General features: G+C 46.4%; 2 protein-coding genes across 3 annotated transcripts in view; one reads left to right on the top strand and one right to left on the bottom strand.

The window, feature by feature from the left end:
* HCFC1R1 (host cell factor C1 regulator 1) overlaps window positions 1-3,089 on the top strand; it is a 4,677-nt gene extending 1,588 nt beyond the window's left edge. For both annotated transcript variants that reach the window (XM_083581615.1, XM_083581614.1), the window contains 5 exons: window positions 95-288; window positions 1,347-1,397; window positions 1,817-1,981; window positions 2,067-2,240; window positions 2,328-3,089. In XM_083581615.1, coding sequence (XP_083437741.1) covers window positions 95-288; window positions 1,347-1,397; window positions 1,817-1,981; window positions 2,067-2,240; window positions 2,328-2,478 — 735 coding nt within the window. In that variant the 3' untranslated portion in view covers window positions 2,479-3,089. The remainder of the gene's footprint in view (window positions 1-94; window positions 289-1,346; window positions 1,398-1,816; window positions 1,982-2,066; window positions 2,241-2,327) is intronic.
* Window positions 3,083-17,975, bottom strand: LOC310747266 (ras-related protein Rab-35-like). Its single transcript, XM_083581620.1, has 6 exons — window positions 16,349-17,975; window positions 8,276-8,326; window positions 6,822-6,945; window positions 6,400-6,524; window positions 5,117-5,241; window positions 3,083-4,480 (listed from the first exon to the last, which is right to left on the bottom strand). Exons 1-6 carry the CDS (start codon window positions 16,401-16,403, stop codon window positions 4,352-4,354), a joined length of 609 nt encoding a protein of 202 aa, XP_083437746.1. The 5' UTR covers window positions 16,404-17,975; the 3' UTR covers window positions 3,083-4,351.

Genomic DNA, 17,975 nt, shown 5'->3' with positions numbered 1-17,975 from the left:
TTCAACAGCTCCCTTGCACTAACAGTGTTTCAGGGCAGGATTAGTGCTACAGAGGAGAGTCTCAGTTTAACCCCCATTACGTTTTACCTCACAGATGGATCAGACAACTGGCCAGCAATCACCAGCAATTATTCCATCCAGCCCATCCACGTGCTGCTCCTTCTTGGCTGGGAGCAGGGGTTGGAGCCACACCATGCCCTCCGGCAGGCAGCGGCACACAGCACGCAGAATGCCATGGATAAGGCAAAGCCAGGGCTTGGTGAACTTCAATAAAATACAGCAGTCCCGGTAAGCATGTTTACAATGAGGCTTTTTGCTTGGGTGAAGAGGAAAGGATACATTTTGAGGATGGGTTGAGGGAGAGAAAAGTGGATTTTGATAGCGCCCACCTCTCTGGCATTTATTCACAGGCAAAAAAGCGACCCACCTGCTGGAAGCTTTAAAAAACATGCCAGGGAAGGAAAATGCAGCCATTTTGTTGGGCTTTTAATTTTGCAGCTTAGTTCTAGAGGAAAGAGACAAAAGGGCAGACAGTGGCCTACAGTCATAAACTTGCAGGGAAGTGACTTAATTGATTACAGGACCTTATACATTCTGAAGGCACTTTACAATACAGTTCACACACAATTTAGGTAAAATAACTGTAACAAGACAGTGAAACTCAGCAGTGTAAAACATTTAAAATGTATTTACTTGCCAGCAAAGTAGGCACTAGGCAAGCCTCTCTGGGGGAGGTATTTCACTCCTGCTGTCTCATACCTTGTCTCAGATGGCAGGTACACTTGTAGAAGATTCTTGGCTAAATATCTTAAGGTATAAATAGAAGTATACAGTCCTTCAAGCATTCTGGTTCTGTAAAGGGCTTTAAAGAATATGGGGTGGGTACAGAGCCGTAGCTAGGTGATCTTGCGCCCCTGGCAGAACCATCCAGATTGCGCCCCCTAGCCACGGACAAATTAGCTCTTCTTTCTGCCTCTCCTCCAACCCTACCCCCCAACCAATTCAATTCACACTCATATTTAAAACCTTTTATTTATAGACCTATTTATGTACATGTTTTTAACCCATTTTGCGCCCACTCCTTGCCTTCGCCCCTGGCAGGGCCCCACCTCACCCCCCCCCCCCAGCTATGGCCCTGAGTGGTTGTGGGTGGGGAGAAGAGAAAAAACCTAATTCAGTGCTGTGGGGAAGGAAGGAGGGGCCCTGCAAACCCATGGACTTTGGGGTCTGCGAAGAGGAAGAAGCACAGCTTTTATAATTACGGTAAAAGAGGGGCCAGTGGGAGAAGAGCAACTAGCGTGGGGAGATCTTTGGGTCCCGAGTACAACTGTAGCTTTTTGTTTTAGGTGCCGGTCAACATCCTTCGCTTTCAAACGCCATCTGGAGCATAGAGATCAGTAAGTGTGACATAAGATGAGGAGTTATGGCTGGTGCATGAAGTGAGTGGGGCTAGAAACTTCTATCTTCATATTCCACTTTCTTCTTCCATATACAGGTTACAATTGCATCATGTTTTCTTAAAAGCTTTTTTTTTTTTTTTGCTGATTAAATATATTCCATTGTAGTTTTCTGAGAACAATGAATAAACTATTGAACATACAATTTTCATTTAAGTAAGTGTGTGCTTTTTGTATCCGACACTAAAAAGGCCAAATGAATTTTTAAAGCTGTCCTGTTTGCCTTAATGTGCTGCAGTGCATGATGGGCCATGCTGAAGGGCAGAGTGGGGAAAGCGAGCTTGGCATGAATTGGTACAGGACAAGATTGGTGTCACTGGACCCTGGACTCCTTGCCATTGCTCTCTGTGCCCCAACAGGGAACCCAGTTCCAAACACTTCCTCTCAGAAGACAAGATGGCTGCCCGCTTCAACTCTCTTAGCCTGGACAATGACCATGTCTACAGCTCCAACGGTTTCCCTCTCTACGATGAAGATCCCAAGTGGCAGGAGGCATATGCACGCCTGAAAGAACTGCAGCAGAGGTACTGGGGACCACTGCTTTGTGAGGGGTGCAGTCAGAGAAGCAGAATAACAAGGCTTCATTGTGTGAGATTTTCTCTCTCTCAGGCTGTCCCAAGATGGAGCAAGTGAAGAAGCTAGTTCAGACGAGGATGAGCACAACAATGTACTTGTAGATGGGGAATTCATTATGGCAGATTGCCCCATACTGGCACATCCATCCTTCCTACAAGAGCCCGTTGGAGGAGCCAGCCTTGTGCCTGAAGAGGTATTTCTTTCTCTGTAAGTATAGCATAAGACTTGGGAAGAGGAACCCTAGAAAGCAAAATCATTTGCATCAGTAACTAGCATCCTCCCTCATTCTTACAGGAATCCTTGTACAGAAGTGGTCCTTTGGAGCCCTCCTAGTAACTCAGGCTTTCACAGTATCCGGACATTGATGGCTATCCCATCTTCCCTCAGCTCTCCTGCACAGCCTCAGCAAGAAGCAGCGGCAATACAAGAGGAAATGGAAATATGAGCTTTCACCCATCTTGGTCGAAAGCCAAAACTTTTTTTCCGGTTGGCCTGTCAGACTTTCAACAAATGACATCATTATCCAGCATCAACACATTTGATTGCAATTTTTTTTACAGCAACATAGGAACACCCATCATTTTTCAACCCACTGCAATAATCTGATCCTCTCCCCTCTACTAGATGTAAAAATGTGTGTGTTGTCGTTTCTGGTGTGTGTGCATATTGCTATTTTCTTTTCCAATAGGAAAGATGCCAGTACTTAGGAAAAAGTGCAACTGTGGTGTCTCAAGGTGCTATGACTTAGAATGTTAATATTGCTTTTTAGAAGCAGTTTCAAAATGAGCTTTCTGAACTTCTCCGTTTTATCAGAGAGCTGATTATTTTGACTTCCACCCCACCCTACAAAAAAAAAGTGTTTGTGTGAAGATCAACTAACATTTTCTCTTTCCTTGCGGGAGCAGCATCTTGACCTTTTACTTCCAGAGAGCTGAAAACAAGATGTTATTCCAGAGGGTATCAACAGATGGAAATATGACAAAAAAAATCCCTCTTGGCACCAAAGGATGGGTAGCCACATTTTGGAGAAATAAAAGAATAAGAGTTGGTTTCATATCTAAATTTCTTTATTGAACAGTGGTGTCTCCTTGACAGGTTTAATGCCATTAGCAGTGGGTTAACACAAGATGTTTTAATTATGTACATAATTCATTTTTGTGTATATAAAATAATTCATGAAGCAGACGTATTGCACAGTCAGAAGGTCCCCATATTTAAAGACAGAGGTGGGAGGGCAGATACAATTTCAGCCCTGTTGTACCCACCATTTTGGAGTTGTGGGGTGGAGACCCACCTCCCAGATCCAAACAATGTTTCATATTCCAAGTTTGGCATATACACACCTTCTGATTAGTTCCTCAGTTTCAGGAGGGAGGCTGGGCTGACAGGATGGTACCCCAATTGCTAATACAAGGCAGGGAGGTTTCAAAGAGACCTTTCCAACCCCAACCTTGTTTTGAATATGAATATACATGACAATTTGCTCTGAGACTGGAGAGGGGTTATGGGGAAGAGATGAACAATCCTATTCCAAACCCAAGTAGGAGAGTTTTGCATCCTGGATTTTAACCCAGGCCTCAGGACAGTATTCTGACCACATTTCTTAGCAAACGCAAGCCAAGAAGAAAATTGGGGCAATCCCCACTATTGCTAGGTGAAGTATTGTGAATTGAGGCACTGGATTCCCCCCGTTTCATCCTATCCCTCATTAGTCACAGTTACAGCTGTATTGTCCTCCCCCCTTAAAAAGAAATACACATCTTTCTCCCGCAACACACACACACACGTATCACAGTGACCCAACAATGGATACTCGAGCTGCACTGCGCCATGGCAACACAGGGTGGGAATGGAGGGCAGAGGAAGACGATAAGTAAAATACATGAGAAGAGAGTTTATAGGCAACACTGCAGAGGTTATTTTTGTTTTCTGGAAGTAGAGAATGCCCCTCATCCTCCTATTCATCACCTTTATGCAATTTGTTTCAGCATTGTTTGTTTTTAATGCTCTTCAATGTTCCCCCGCCTCTATCCCCAACGCAAGAAGGGATTTCAGCGCCAGTATATAGATTTTTCCATTCCAGCAACTCAACCTCTCCAAGGGTTGTGGGGAGGAGAGTGCAATTCCAGTGCTGTGGGCATTCATTCACACAGACGCCCGTGCCCTCCCGCCCGGATTCCAGGCCCCCCCTTCCCCCACCACACATGCACACATAACGGCAGCTATTTTTACCCACCCACCCAGCCCTTCCACAGTCCAGTCAGTCATTCTCAGGATTTTGGGGCGGGGAGGAAGAGGAGAACACAGGGGCTGTCCCTTCAGCAGCATTTCTTGACAGAGGGTTTCTTTTTGGGCTTGTTGATTTTGACAACCTCATTCTGCTGCTGGAGCCGTGCCAGATTTTCCTGTTTAGTCCGGAGCACCATGGCTGTGATGGCATTGAACATCTGTAGCGGAGGAAAAATACAGAGTGATGGGCCTGCCTTTCCCTACCAACAACACGCGCGCACACACACACCCATTAGGCACAGAGGCATTTCTCTAATAGGGAGTGGGGGGTATTCTTGGCTCCACAGGCCAAATCCTTATCAGGATCTACCTCGCAGGATAAAGTGGATGGGTGGCTGAGAGCGCACCTACCTGTCAATCACATTATTGTGCCTCGTGACTGACATGCAGCAGGGGCACCCACCAGTCAAAACCCCTTTTGCAAGCCTCTTCTCCCACACGCTCAAGATCGGAACAAGCTCTGGAGCTGAAAGGGGAGCAAAGAGGCTTGCAAAGGCTTTTTGCAAACCTCTCTTCTCTTTCAAGTCCCCAAGATCAGGAACTTAATAAGGAAGAGGCCCAGCCCACTTCCCATTTAAGGTTCCGATATTTAATTCACTGATGACTGAAAATTAAATCCTGCCGACTAGGCTACGCAGTCCTGTTCACAACCAATGCAGGATTAAACCCTATCCTCCTACCCATCAGTTGACCTCACTGATGGGCAAGGGGTGTAATTTGGTTCCCCATCCCTGCTGCATAAGTACTGTGTGTTTTCATTCTTCCCGTCTCCACACACACACACGGTCCAATACCTCTTCCACATTGAGGTTTTCCTTGGCGCTGGTTTCAAAGAGGCGGACTCCCATTTGCTCACTGAACCGCCGGGCGTCGGCTGTCTCCACTTGCTTCCGCGATGGGTCCTCGCATTTGTTACCCACTGATGACAATTTGGGGGAGAGGAAGGAGGAGGAATCAGAAGCGGAATCAAATGCAACGAAGAGGGATCCAACAGCCTTAATTATTACCAGAGGAAATACTGTAAGAGTACCAGCGGTGTAGACAAAAAGAGTACGGCGAATTCCCAAACCAGAGTATTCAAAGGAAAATTGCCCCATAAGCTACCAAGCTGAGGCAGTACAACCGCTCAACAGAAACCAGATTGTCAGGTTAGATCAGAGAGCCATTTATTGCACCAATTTAAGTTGTTAGGAACAACTTTCCCTAGAAAAAGCTTTAAAGCCACCTGTGACCTTAGCTCAGTTGTACAGCACATGCTTCCCACATGGAAAGTCCAAGGTCAAGCCCTGGTACCTTAAGGTTTTCTTTTTTAAAAAGGATCAGGAAGGAGGTTATGGGGAAAAAATTATCTGCCCAAGACCCTGCTACCCATTAAGTTCACATGGTCTGAACCCCACTCCAAGCAACTGCACACAGGATGCAGTGCTTCCCTTCTCCCGGCATGAAGGAACACAGTGCACCACCAGCCAGGTGACTTAGGGCTGCTTGAAGGCTATACCCCCTGCTGCCTCCCAGAAAGAACACTGGGGGCGGGGAGACCATCCTTTGGCTGCACCAGCATTTGCTTTGATCTCCATTCCTTTCTCTTTTGTATCATGTCTATTTGCTCGTGAGCCTGCGGGCAGAGCATCTTGCCTCTTAATATATGTGCAACACTTAGAAAATGTTAGGTAATTTCTAACATTTCTAAAGGGGGTTAAATCATCACCTCCACAGCCTGTTCCATCCACAAATGAAGCCACAGTAGTCCAGAAAGAACTTCCACTGATGGCTCAGAAGTGCATATTTGCTCCTATATTAACCAGAATGCACTATGTGTGATTCTAGCCTAAACCTCAGGGCTTAGGTTTCCTGTTCCCCAAACCCACTGGTACATCCCAAAGTTAAAATACAAGTCATACTTATCTGGGGTATTAATGCATCCACCTGACCTGGCATGAATAAGAGCACTGCATCTTGGGAAAATCTTTTGGCCTTCAGCTTAGATAACTAGGTTTCAGTATACTGTGAACACATGTCCGTTAAACACTAGACGAATGAATGTGAGAAGCTAGGATTTCAACTCTGATTCACTCACCCAAGATCTTGCAGACGCTGTCACAGTTCTGCCCAATCTCGTGCAGCCAACGCTTGACATTAACAAAGGACTCCGCGTTCGTCACATCATAGACGATGATGACACCATGCGTGTTACGGTAATACCTGTCACAGCAGAAAGAGAGACCATAAAATGGGTTCCCTATCCTAGAATAAACCTCTGCACCTCTCCCAGAAAACATGAAAAAAGGGTTATTTGCTCTGAAACCAGAAATCCCAAACTTTCCACATCTTTTCATTGTGGATTTTATCCCACCTGTTAACTAAGTTTCAAGGCAGCTTGATCCCCATATACGTGCATCAGAGCCAATCCACATCCCTCAAAAAGAGTTCAAAATAACCTCCACCCTCCATCCTGCCCCCAGAATACCCAGGCATACCCCACATCTGTGCCATGCTTACGTGGAAGTGATGGTTCGGAACCGTTCCTGTCCAGCAGTGTCCCAGATCTGCAGTTTCACTCGCTCTCCATTTATCACTAGCGTCCGAATCTTGAAATCTACCCCAATGGTTGTGATATAGCTGCCTGGGAGAGACATGCAGAAGGGAAAAGTTAGAGCAGGAGGTCAGAGGACAGGAGGAGAAAAATACTGGCACGGAGATTTAACAAAACTAGAAATTTTCCAGTGGGAAATCACCCCCCAATATATATATATATATATATATATATATATATATATATATATATGGGGAACTACAGATAACAGGAAGATAAAAATATGTACAACACAGAGATAGAAACAGGTGACCACAAAACAGGCAACTCATAATTCTTGGAGTCAAAGGGCACTTACACTGTGGTGGCTGAAACACCAAAGGACACTGCAGTCATCACAGTGGATAAAACTGGGATGAGATGCAGGTTGGGTCTAGGGGATAATCCCACCTTTAGCCACGGATTCACAGGGTGGCTTTGGGCAAGTGTCTCATCTTCATCTGAATACCTGTAGTGAGGACTCTGCTCTACTCAAGCAGACTCTCTGCGTGGTTTAAGACTGCAGGAAGATCTGGGTTCTACATTACATGGGGAGCCTTTTCCAGTAGCCCCTTCTGCCAACATTCAGCCCCCCAACACATGGGAGAGGGGCTGCATGAATGGGAACGTGCAAGAGGCAGTGGGAGCAATGGGCTCGTCCCTGCTCTCCCTTTCATAAGACCTGAGGAAGGGGTTGAAATAATGAGAGAATATGGCCGCTGTTGCAATATGCTTGATAGGTTGGCAGTCTTGGCTCCTACCTGATCTCTGTGTTGAGAACAGCTCTTTATTTATCCCATTCTCTTCCAAAGCGCTCAAGGCGGCATATGTGGCTCCAGCGTTAGAAACTCAGATCTATAAGCCAGGTGCCAAATGGCTGCTTAAACCAGGGTTACAGTCGCAAAAATGGAGTGCCTAAGTTGCCATTTTGGGGGCAGACAGTTCAAAAGTCCTATTTTTCAATATGACTTTTTGGCTCCTGAAATTCATTATGATGGTGCAGATAAAAATAGAACAGATAGAATTCTACATGACATGTTGCTGGTGTGTGAAAACAGTCAATATCCAAGGATCCCTAGTCATGCACCTCCAGATGGTGGAGACGTCAGGTGCTATCCTGGCGCCAGGGCATCTTCACTTGGTCGCAAGTGGCCGATAGCCAGGCACAAAATGTGCCTGGCAAATTTCAAACACTCTGCGGTTCTCTTCCTCCCCATTTTATTCACCCAAGAACCCTGAAAGGTAGGTTAGGCTGAGACTGTGACTGGCCCACAGTGACCCAGTGAGTTTCATAGCTGAGCAGGGATTCGAACCCTGGTCGCTCTTGGGTCCAAGTCCCACACCGGCTATCTAATGAGTGAGAACAAAGGGCAGCACTTACCAGAGAAGGTGTTGTCCGCAAAGCGAAGTAGAAGACTACTTTTCCCCACCCCTGGACAGGAAAAGAAAAAAAGAAACAGGTTGCACAAACTTTATATAGGATGGATCTTTAACATCCTCCCAGCTTTGTTTTCGATGGCCTCTGATGCAAACATAATCACCTCAGCAAAGGTTGCCAGCTCCCCACCCAAAGCAAACACACCTAACCAGCATATTTGCTCAAGACGGCCACTCCCACCCAAAGCTATTGTATCCCATTCAAGGGCAGAGAGCAGCAAGGGATTATGGGGGGTGGGGAGGCATGAGGACTCTGGATTAGCTCACATGACTTTGGGGAACACAATCTGCATTGGGGTGAGGTGGGGCAGAGAGAGAAAATGGGATATATACAAGTGAATTTATTTGTGGGGAGTCACTGAGCACACTGCACCATTCATAAATGGGATGTGGAATGGGAGGGAGTGCTCCGAGGAGGAAATTGGATGACAGGGAGGCGTCTCTCAAGGCTGCAGTTGTAGCTGTGTCAATATTACCTCATGCGGCATAACTGGGCAGAGCCACCTCCACAGGTGTCCACGTGACAAACCCAGCCCTTCTAATGCATGATGTCACCTGCTGACATGACCCCGAAAGAGTAGAAGAAGAAGAAGAGTTTGGATTTGATATCCTGCTTTATCACTACCCTAAGGCGTCTCAAAGTGGCTAACATTCTCCTTTCCCTTCCTCCCCCACAACAAACACTCTGTGAGGTGAGTGGGGCTGAGAGACTTCAGAGAAGTGTGACTAGCCCAAGGTCACCCAGCAGATGCATGTGGAGGAGCGGGGAAGCGAACCCGGTTCACCAGATTACGAGTCCACTGCTCTTAACCACTACACCACACTGGCTTGTCCACTCAGCTTTGCAAGCCCACTCCGCCGCCACCCTTTCTTCAGCGGAGTCACAGCAATACTTTAAAGCTCCTGATGCACGCCGGCCTCCCTGCAAAGCGGTTGCAAATTCAACAGGCCCCCTTCGTACACAGAGTGACGCCTTTGGGCCCTCGAGGAGATACAGAGGCCTCCCTGCGCCACTCCAAAATGGAAGGACGCCCTCGCGGTTGCCATTTTGCTACGCGCAAAGGCCAGGTGGCGCCAACAGCAGGCAGTAAGGGAAGAAAGAATCCCAAGTGCCAGAAATTTATTCCAGGCCCAAAGTGTTTTGGGGGAAGGAATCCTTCCTCAGGGCACCATAAATATACAAACAATACATATAAGAAATGGGATAGCAAGTCCAAAATATAATACGTAACACTTATGTGTGTTCAGGTGCCATTATCAGAGTTCTCGACCGCGCAGTTTACCTCGCGTTTGAGCAAATGCAAATCAAATCCCTATGCAGAGTTTCCCCATGAAACATTATTATCAATTAAATTTACTTAACTCCCCCCCCCAAAGCAGCTCAAAGCGACTTACAAAGCAGAACACGGTGGCTGAGCAAGGGGAGAGCCAGAACAACCAAACCGAAGTCAGACCTGGCATGCATGCATGCGTGTGCACACACACACACACCCTACACAGTTTGGCATTCACATGTTCAGCTGAATGCCTGAAGAGACCTCCATTCACACAATCACATACAGAATATATGACAGACAAAAGTTTTCAATCTAACCCTTGTAAAAAGAAAAAGTTAGTGGAGGAATTGAAGGTATGTAAACAAAACGTATAACAAAACCTTTTTGAAAGCAGAAAACATACAAATAAGCCAACTCCTAAATATTGAGAACTACCAAAAATTCCCATTAGTGAGGCTCAAAAGTAACCAACAAACCCAATATCAAACCATTTGTATCAGCTGGAACTCATTATTATACAGTATTTTGTACAGTACTTAATAGCTGATTTCCTGTGTTATGTTACTCATATATTTACAGTGCTCCTGAGGAAGGTTTTTGGTTTTGGTTTTGTTTTTTACAAAATACATCAGACCTGGAGTAAATCTTATTTCTAGCACCTGGTGTTCTGTCTTTTTTCTTTTCTTTTTTTGGCCTGCCATTACTGCATACACATAACTTTTAAACTATTTTGTGCCTGGTTACATGTTACACATTTTTATATAGAAAATATATATCCCTACCTTTGTTTCTCTCATACAAATACACATTGTGTCTTACAAAGCAACTCAGTGCTTTCTCTTCTCTTTCCTGAATCTTCCAACATTAGTTTCACTGAATGTCCACAAATTCTAACGTGGAGAGACTGAGAAAAACATTTGTCTATCCTTTTTCTTCATGCTATGCATAATTTCGTCAACTTCTGTCAACTCTTACGCACTGTTTCTCTAAACCAAAAAGCCTGAAATGCTGCAACCTTTATTTGTTGGAGAGTTGTTCTATTCCGCCCCCCCCCCAATCATTTTGACTGCCCTTTTCTGAACCTTTCTAATCCAGATTAAAAGGGGGGAAATACGGACTGGCGTTTTGATGTATGGATGCTGCAATGAGGAGCACTGATCCCACAAGGAACACCTGCCTAAAAACAGCCCAAGAACCCTAAACTCTGCACCAACCATTAGGGAATGCCCAAAACCAAAAGGTTCCCAATTCTTTTTTTACAAAAAGATCTTCATGAGATGAAAATATCAGGTCACATCCACACCATTCATTTAAACTCTTACACCATAAGAGTCATGGCTTCCCCCAGAGACCTACAATTCAGAGCACCCTTAAACTACAGTTCCCAGGATCCTCCATGACTGTCAAAGTGGTATAAGAGAGCTTTAAAAGTATTGTCCCACTGAATGCACCTCTAAAGATGAAACAGAGAAGATATGGAGATAATTATTATTTGTACCCCGCCCATCTGGCTGAGTTTCCCCAACCACTCTGGGCGGCTTCCAACAGAACACTAAAATACAATAACCTATTAAACATTAAAAGCTTCCCTAAACAAGGGCTGCCTCCAGATGTCTTCTAAAAGTTTGGTAGTTATTTTTCTCTTTGACATCTGGTGGGAGGGTGTTCCACAGGGCGGGTGCCACTACCGAGAAGGCCCTCTGCCTGGTTCCCTGTAATTTGGCTTCTCGCAGTGAGGGAACCGCCAGAAGGCCCTCAGCACTGGACCTCAGTGTCCGGGCAGAACGATGGGGGGTGGAGACGCTTCTTCAGGTATACTGGACTGAGGCCATTTAGGGCTTTAAAGGTATCCCTATATTAACCCATAAACAGGCTTGTATGGGAGGAAACGGCCTTTTAAGCCTTCCATGGTGGGCTTGTTATACTGCCATCCCTGCACCTAGGGTTTTACAAAGAAACACAAAACAGGAAGTCTCTGCCCAGAGAAGCTTAAAATTTGCAACTTGGCAAAGAAGTGGCCACAGAGAAAGGAGGAGGAGATGGAGGTGAGCAAGGGAAGAATGCGTAGTTAACCCAGGGTTAGCATCAGTAGGTGATGGAGATCACTTGGGAAGCATCACTGAGTGGCAAACTTGGCTGGTGGGTGCCAACAGGGCTGTAGCCAAAACAAGGCCATTTAAAAAATGATATATCAGCAGGTACAGGAGAATTCAAAAGTTTGCAGAAGTACCAAAATTAGAACACCAGCCATTTAGGGGGAAACACCTACAAAGGCAACCCAATAGGGACAGAGCATGCTCAGTGCTCCCACTGACTATGTGTAGAAGGGAATGGAAACTGGGGCAGGAGGAGGGGGAGAGAGAAGTAGCTACCAGTTGTGTGTCTCCAAAGGCAGGCTCCAAAGGTTCCCCAGAGAAAGCTGGAGGGGATCAGAGCCACTGCTCAGCATCTATGCACTTGTATTCTCAAATTCCTAGGGATTTGGAGCAGAAGAAGATAGGAAACAACGAAGCTGTACTACCCCCCTCTTTCATCCTTCCCCACATGTCTCCAAGCGATTCTCAAAGATGCTCATGATCAAACCAAAGCAGGCTTACTTTTCATGCAATTTGTGTAATAAGAGTAGCCAGGCTCTTAATAGAGGCAAAAAGTTGCGTATTCCACCTGACCCCCCTTGGTGGTTGTCCATCAATATTGACATCATCATGTGGGGTAGAAAATTACCTATTAGGTATTTCTGTCCCCGGAAAAGTGTCGTTAATTAAAATCATTGTTTCATTGAAAAAGAAAAAAAGTAGGAGCCAAAGGAATGGGGTAGAACGCCAGTCCAAGGCAGCTTCCGTGTTGTGAATAGCTCTCTGCAGGTGAGCCCCATGGCTTTTGTTTACTAAACCAGATTGCAATTTGGGGCTTCCGGGGAAAATCCAGAACATTTTCCAGAGATTGGAATTTTAGTTCTCTGGTTCCATCAGGATACCTCAGAAGTACCACACATACATGGGAACACTCCTGGCTGGTGAATCCCTTTCCCCCTTTCTGATCGAATCAGGCCTTCTGCCTGCCAGCCCTGGTCAGCTGGGAAAGCTCTAACTACCTTCAGGTATTTCATTACATCAGCAGGTGCACGCAAGAGACACAAAGGCCTCAAGAATGCAGGTACCACATTAACCCCTTTTAACCCTATTTCTGAGCCCCAGAATTTCACCTGATTTCCGAATTTATTCCGTGGGGGGAAGCCCCCTCCCAAGCAACCAGACCTGCCAGTTGTACAGCCAGATGCTATGGCTAGTAAATTATGTCTGCCTTAACGAACCAGTAGACAGAGGTGCTGGTTTAATTCCAAGTCACTTCTACCTCCTGTTTCATTGCCACGTGTGACTGTAAGCAGGCTGGGGCAGGGAATCGTGCAAATCCTTTTTTTCCTCTGCACAGCAAACTGCTACAACAACAGGATTCCTTCCAGAGCCGCCAGCTCCTTGCTTCTTTCCTTCAACCGCTTTGGGCTTTTGATGCATTTTAAATCTCAGCACGCGCTTGGAATTTGGGAAGCCCTAGGCTCAACCCTGAAACACACAGGGCTGGGAAGGGCTCCCGCCTGAAACCCCAAAAAAGCCGCTGCCAGCCAGTGCAACCAATACTGACTGAGAGCCAGCACTGCTCAGAGGCAGGGAAAGGCAGCTTTCCCACATGCGTATTCACATCCAGTCTGGAACTGCATGAAAAATGAAACAAAGATAAATATCAAACGAGACAAGGCCTCGCGGCAGGAAGCAATAGAGGACTGTAAATGCCAAGAAGCTGCACAGGAATGATTGGCGGAGCTCTTTGTGTGCAACCTGAAGGAGAGAAGGCTGGGGAGGCGAGATCAGAAGGGGGAAGCTGCTTTGCTACCAGCGAGAAGAGAATTGCATCCACCCCTTTGCAGGAAAACCACCACAGCAAGGAGACAGGCCTGGCTCCAGCCATCAGAGAACAGCTGCAAGGAGCTGGCTTCTCTTCCCCCAACCCGGTGCCTCAGAAAGAGCTCTGTTCCAGCTATCAGTGGACCTGTGACTGCAGAGGCAAAGGGGGAAGGGCCCTCTCCACCTCACCCCATTCAAGGAACAAGGACTGCCGGGTCAGTTGCTCAACTCCTTTCCAAGCAAAGAATACCGTCAATGGGGGGGGGGGGTAATCAGCCAAGCCCCAGCCTGATCGTAATTCATCTCTTCGCTCACTGTCAAACTGATCCCCTTCCTCTTCCACCTTTTTCTTCCACTTCCCTCACCAAAGTCTTGTAACCCCGAGGACAGGGCTTGTCTCTCATTTTCATCTGTGTACAAAACACCCACAAGCAACCTCATGTGTTGAATTTGAGTGACAGCAAGCCACTTGGGGAACTAGAAATATAGATATTATTTGCTAGTAGCTGTTTCCATTTCTGTGGAAGAAGTCGGCATTCACAAGACCGCCTCAAAAAATGTGATATGAGACACGCAGGACTCGGTAGCAAAGTTTATGAGTTTTGGTTCCAATTATTTTTTTGGAACTGATGGCAGGAGATCAGGGCTCAAAAACACTGCAGGGGAACTGCAGTGGGTTGAACAGAATGGCTTGCCACATTTTTTGGAGGGGATTTAAAAAGTAAGGTAACATTTCTCAGAAGTCAGTCCCATGAATCACGTTGGGCTTACTCCTAGATATGTAGGTGTAGCACTGAAGTATAAAAGACCTTTCTTGACCATGTTGTGTATGCATTTGGTGAATAGGTACTGCTTTAAAACGATGGCTGGCTAACCTGAGGGACTGTTGCTGGACTACAACTCCCATCATTCCTGACCATTGGCCATGAAAGCTCTGGCTTATGGGAGATGGAGTCCAACCATATCTGGGGAGGACACAGGCTTCCCACCCCCATTTTAAACAATGGCTTAGCAACTAGGAGCCCTCCCCTCCCTCCCTGCACCAAGCTACTAAGGGTTGTATCCAGTCGTATACTAAGAGTATGGAAAGACTAACTGAGGTCCATTCTTTTAATGGGGGTGTATTCCAACTTGGGCTGCAATAGCTCAGTTGACAGAGCGTGAGACTCTTAATCTCGGGGTTCTGGGTTCAAGCCCCACATTGGGTGAAAGATTCCTGCATTGTAGGGGGTTGGACTAGATGACCCTTGTGGTCCCTTCCAATTCTATGAGTCTATCATTTAAAAGGCTGTGATGCCACTTTAAACAGCCATGGCTTCCCCCAGAGAATTCTGGGATCTGTAGTTTAAGGCTGCTGAGAGTTGTTAGGAAACCTTTTATTCCTCTCCCCCAAATTAAAATTCCCAGAGTTCCTTGGGAAGAGGCATTGCCTGTTAAACCACTCTGAGAATCGTACCCCCAGGGAATAGAGCAGGCATCCCCAACCTGCGGCCCTCCAGATGTTTTGGCCCACAACTCCCACGATCCCTAGCTAACAGGACCAGTGGTCAAGGATGATGGGAATTGTAGTCCAAAACATCTGGAGGGCTGGAGGTTGGGGATGCCTGGAATAGAGGGTCTCTGTTAAGCATGCCGAGAGTTGTTAGGAGGCCCCCTATTCCCCTCCCAGGGCTATAATTCTCAGGAGTGTTTTAATGCCTCTTCCCATGGAACTCTGGGACTTGTAACTCTCAGCATGCTTAACAAACTACCACTCCCAGAATTCTCTGGGGGAAGCCATAACTGTTTAAAGTGGTATCACAGTGCTTTAAATGTATGAATGTGCCCAAGTTGGAAGTCTTAAGAAAGATGCAAAGAGAGCAAGTTGCTGACCAGGGCCTGAAGTATAGCAGGCTAAATTTGAATGAATGTGAAGAGTATTGGAAACATACCCAGGTATATAGAATGACTTAGTCAGGAGCATTCTGGGGAGCCATTTTGAGAAGCATCATTAGCTTTAGTATAAGTACTATAATTTCCTCCTACCAAGTAGCAGCTCAGGCAACTCATACACCTTGTTTTCCTCCCCCTCCCCGAAAAAAACTATGTGTGAATGTTTCTAGGTGGCAACCCTCACAGGTTGGCGCAACTAGGCCCCAAAGGATGCTGGGAATCCTAGAAATTAGCACAAGGGAGACTCGTGGAAAAAACTGCTTCTGCACGCTTGCCATGCAGCCAGAATAAGCTCTTGGTACACTGTGAGTAAGCTTCCCACAAGATAAGTCTCCACGGGATTATGGGATGCTAAAACAGTGAGAGAAGGCAATATAAAGCCAGATACTAACGGGGTAAAGTTACAAGGCAAGAGAGCGCTATCAGTCCTATCACAGTTACTTCCAAATTCATTAAAAAGTAACCTTTTTATTACCTTGTGCACATTTATATTGCATGAGGATGTTTGCAGGTATGAAAGAGAAACAAGGAAAGAGCTGTGGGAATAACAACAAAAAACAAGAGTACAAAGGGGAAGAATGACAAGGAATAGGCTTAAGTGGGGGCGGAGGGGATGCTGAACGGATAACCAATTGGAATATATGAAACAAGGTGGAAGACCAAAGGAGGGAAAAGATGCAAGAAACCAAGGCTATTTAAAAAATCAGATAAGGAGAAATGTGTTAAAAGAGTGTGGAATGAAAACTGAAAAGAATGAGATGAGTTTGGAGAGAGGAGCATAGTTAAAGAGAAATGAAAAAGACAGCAGGAGACAGAACAGCCAAATATAATAAGATGAAAAAGTGGGTTTGGGGGGAAGAGAAAATGGAAGACTTGGGGAACAAGGGGAAAAGAGCCAATGCTTACCAGAGTCCCCAATGATGAGTAGTTTGAACAAGTGGTCATAATCCTTGGCAGCCATTCATGTGCTGGGTCAGCTCCTCCTCCTGTGTCTTTCACGCTCCCTGCAGGGATTCTCCACTCACTCCCACACTTTCCAGTGGGAAATTTGTTCTGCCTCAATGCCCCATTGCAGTTAATCAGGACACGGTGTTGAGCATGCCAGTCTCTTTTCCTCCCGTGTCCAGAAGATCCTGAAAAACTTCCAAATGCAAGATCAGGTCGATTTGACAACGCAGTTGTTTCCTCGGAAATGAGAAAGTTTAAGGCTGTCTTTCTGCCAAAAGTCCCTCCAGGGTTGTTTTTTTCTGGAGCGCAGATGTTACAAACTTCTCTTTCCAGATCTTTGCTTCCTTAAAGTCAAATGACAAAAAGGAACCCGCTGGAGCCTGCCAAGAGAGTTTCTTCCTATGTCAACAATCTGTAGAATGCAGTGTCGAAAGCGTATCCGCCGTTTTTGGATTTTTAAAAGAGAGGGCAGTCCACAGATGTAGCACAGATTCACAGTTTATTAAGACCTCAGGCTTCCTCTGATGGGATGGGACAGAGCAAAAAGATTAGGAAGGTGAAAAAAGCATCAGGAAATGACAGAATATATATATATATTTCCAAAGGAGCTGTTTTTCCCACATTCAGAAGCGGGGTGCCAAAGGGTGTTGCAGTTTACAAAGAGCTTGACGCTGAGGTCTCCAAAGGAAATAAGTAATTCAGAACTTTCAGAAAAAAATGCAGGACAGAAGATTTATTCCAAAAGGTGGCTTTTAAAATTAAAAAAAAAAGGAAACCCAGAGGGGAAAACACGAATCCTCAGACCAAAATTTGTGGTTCTGCCGAAAAAAGGAAAGAACTGATTAAGGACCAGAGAAATTATTAAAATATATATATATATCCAGAAAAGAAGGGGAATTTAGGTCCTTCCAAAAGCCTTCCTGTATCCAAAAATAAATGGTAAAACAGAGGGGTGACAACCAAACATTGACCGATACTTTCAATCGGGGTGGGGAAGAAGAGAGAGGTGGTTAGTGAAATAAGAGAAAGGGGTGGGGGGGGGGGAGAACGAGGGTCAAATAAAGCAGGGAGTTTCGCCCCCACCTAAGGGATCTAAGCCAATCGGAAGGACCTTAAAGTTTCTCTCCAAATGACCTGGCAGCCTTTTCTTTTCCTAACATTGGCTGGGGCGGGGTAGAGAGGAGGAGAGCCACGAAAACAGGCGAGAAAGGGAAGGAGGAAAGGAGGGAGAGGGAGAGATGTGCCGGGTCTGGAAGCACGAGGAAACCCCGGATCTCGGGAATCAATGAAGGATCGGGGGAAGGGGAGGCTCAGGTTGGGCAAGGGGCGCGGGGCGCATCTGCAAGGGGAGGGAGGCCAGGCGGGTCTCGCGGCTGTCGCCCTCCGTCCCTCTCCCGGCCGGACGCTGGGCTGGAATCAGATGACCGCGGAGCTCGCAGGCGGCCGCTTCCTTCCTGCCTCTCCCCTCCTGCTGCTGCCGCCGCCGCTTCCTCCGCCTCCTTCCCAGGCGCAGCAGCCGCCGCCTCTCGCGCCCGCTCGGGCCGATGGAACGCCAGGGCGCGATTGGAATCAGCCGGGAGGGGGC

The sequence above is a fragment of the Podarcis filfolensis genome (assembly GCF_964270895.1).
Source record: "Podarcis filfolensis genome assembly, chromosome: 13".
NCBI lineage: Eukaryota > Metazoa > Chordata > Lepidosauria > Squamata > Lacertidae > Podarcis > Podarcis filfolensis.
This window is presented reverse-complemented; position numbering and strand designations above follow the sequence as displayed.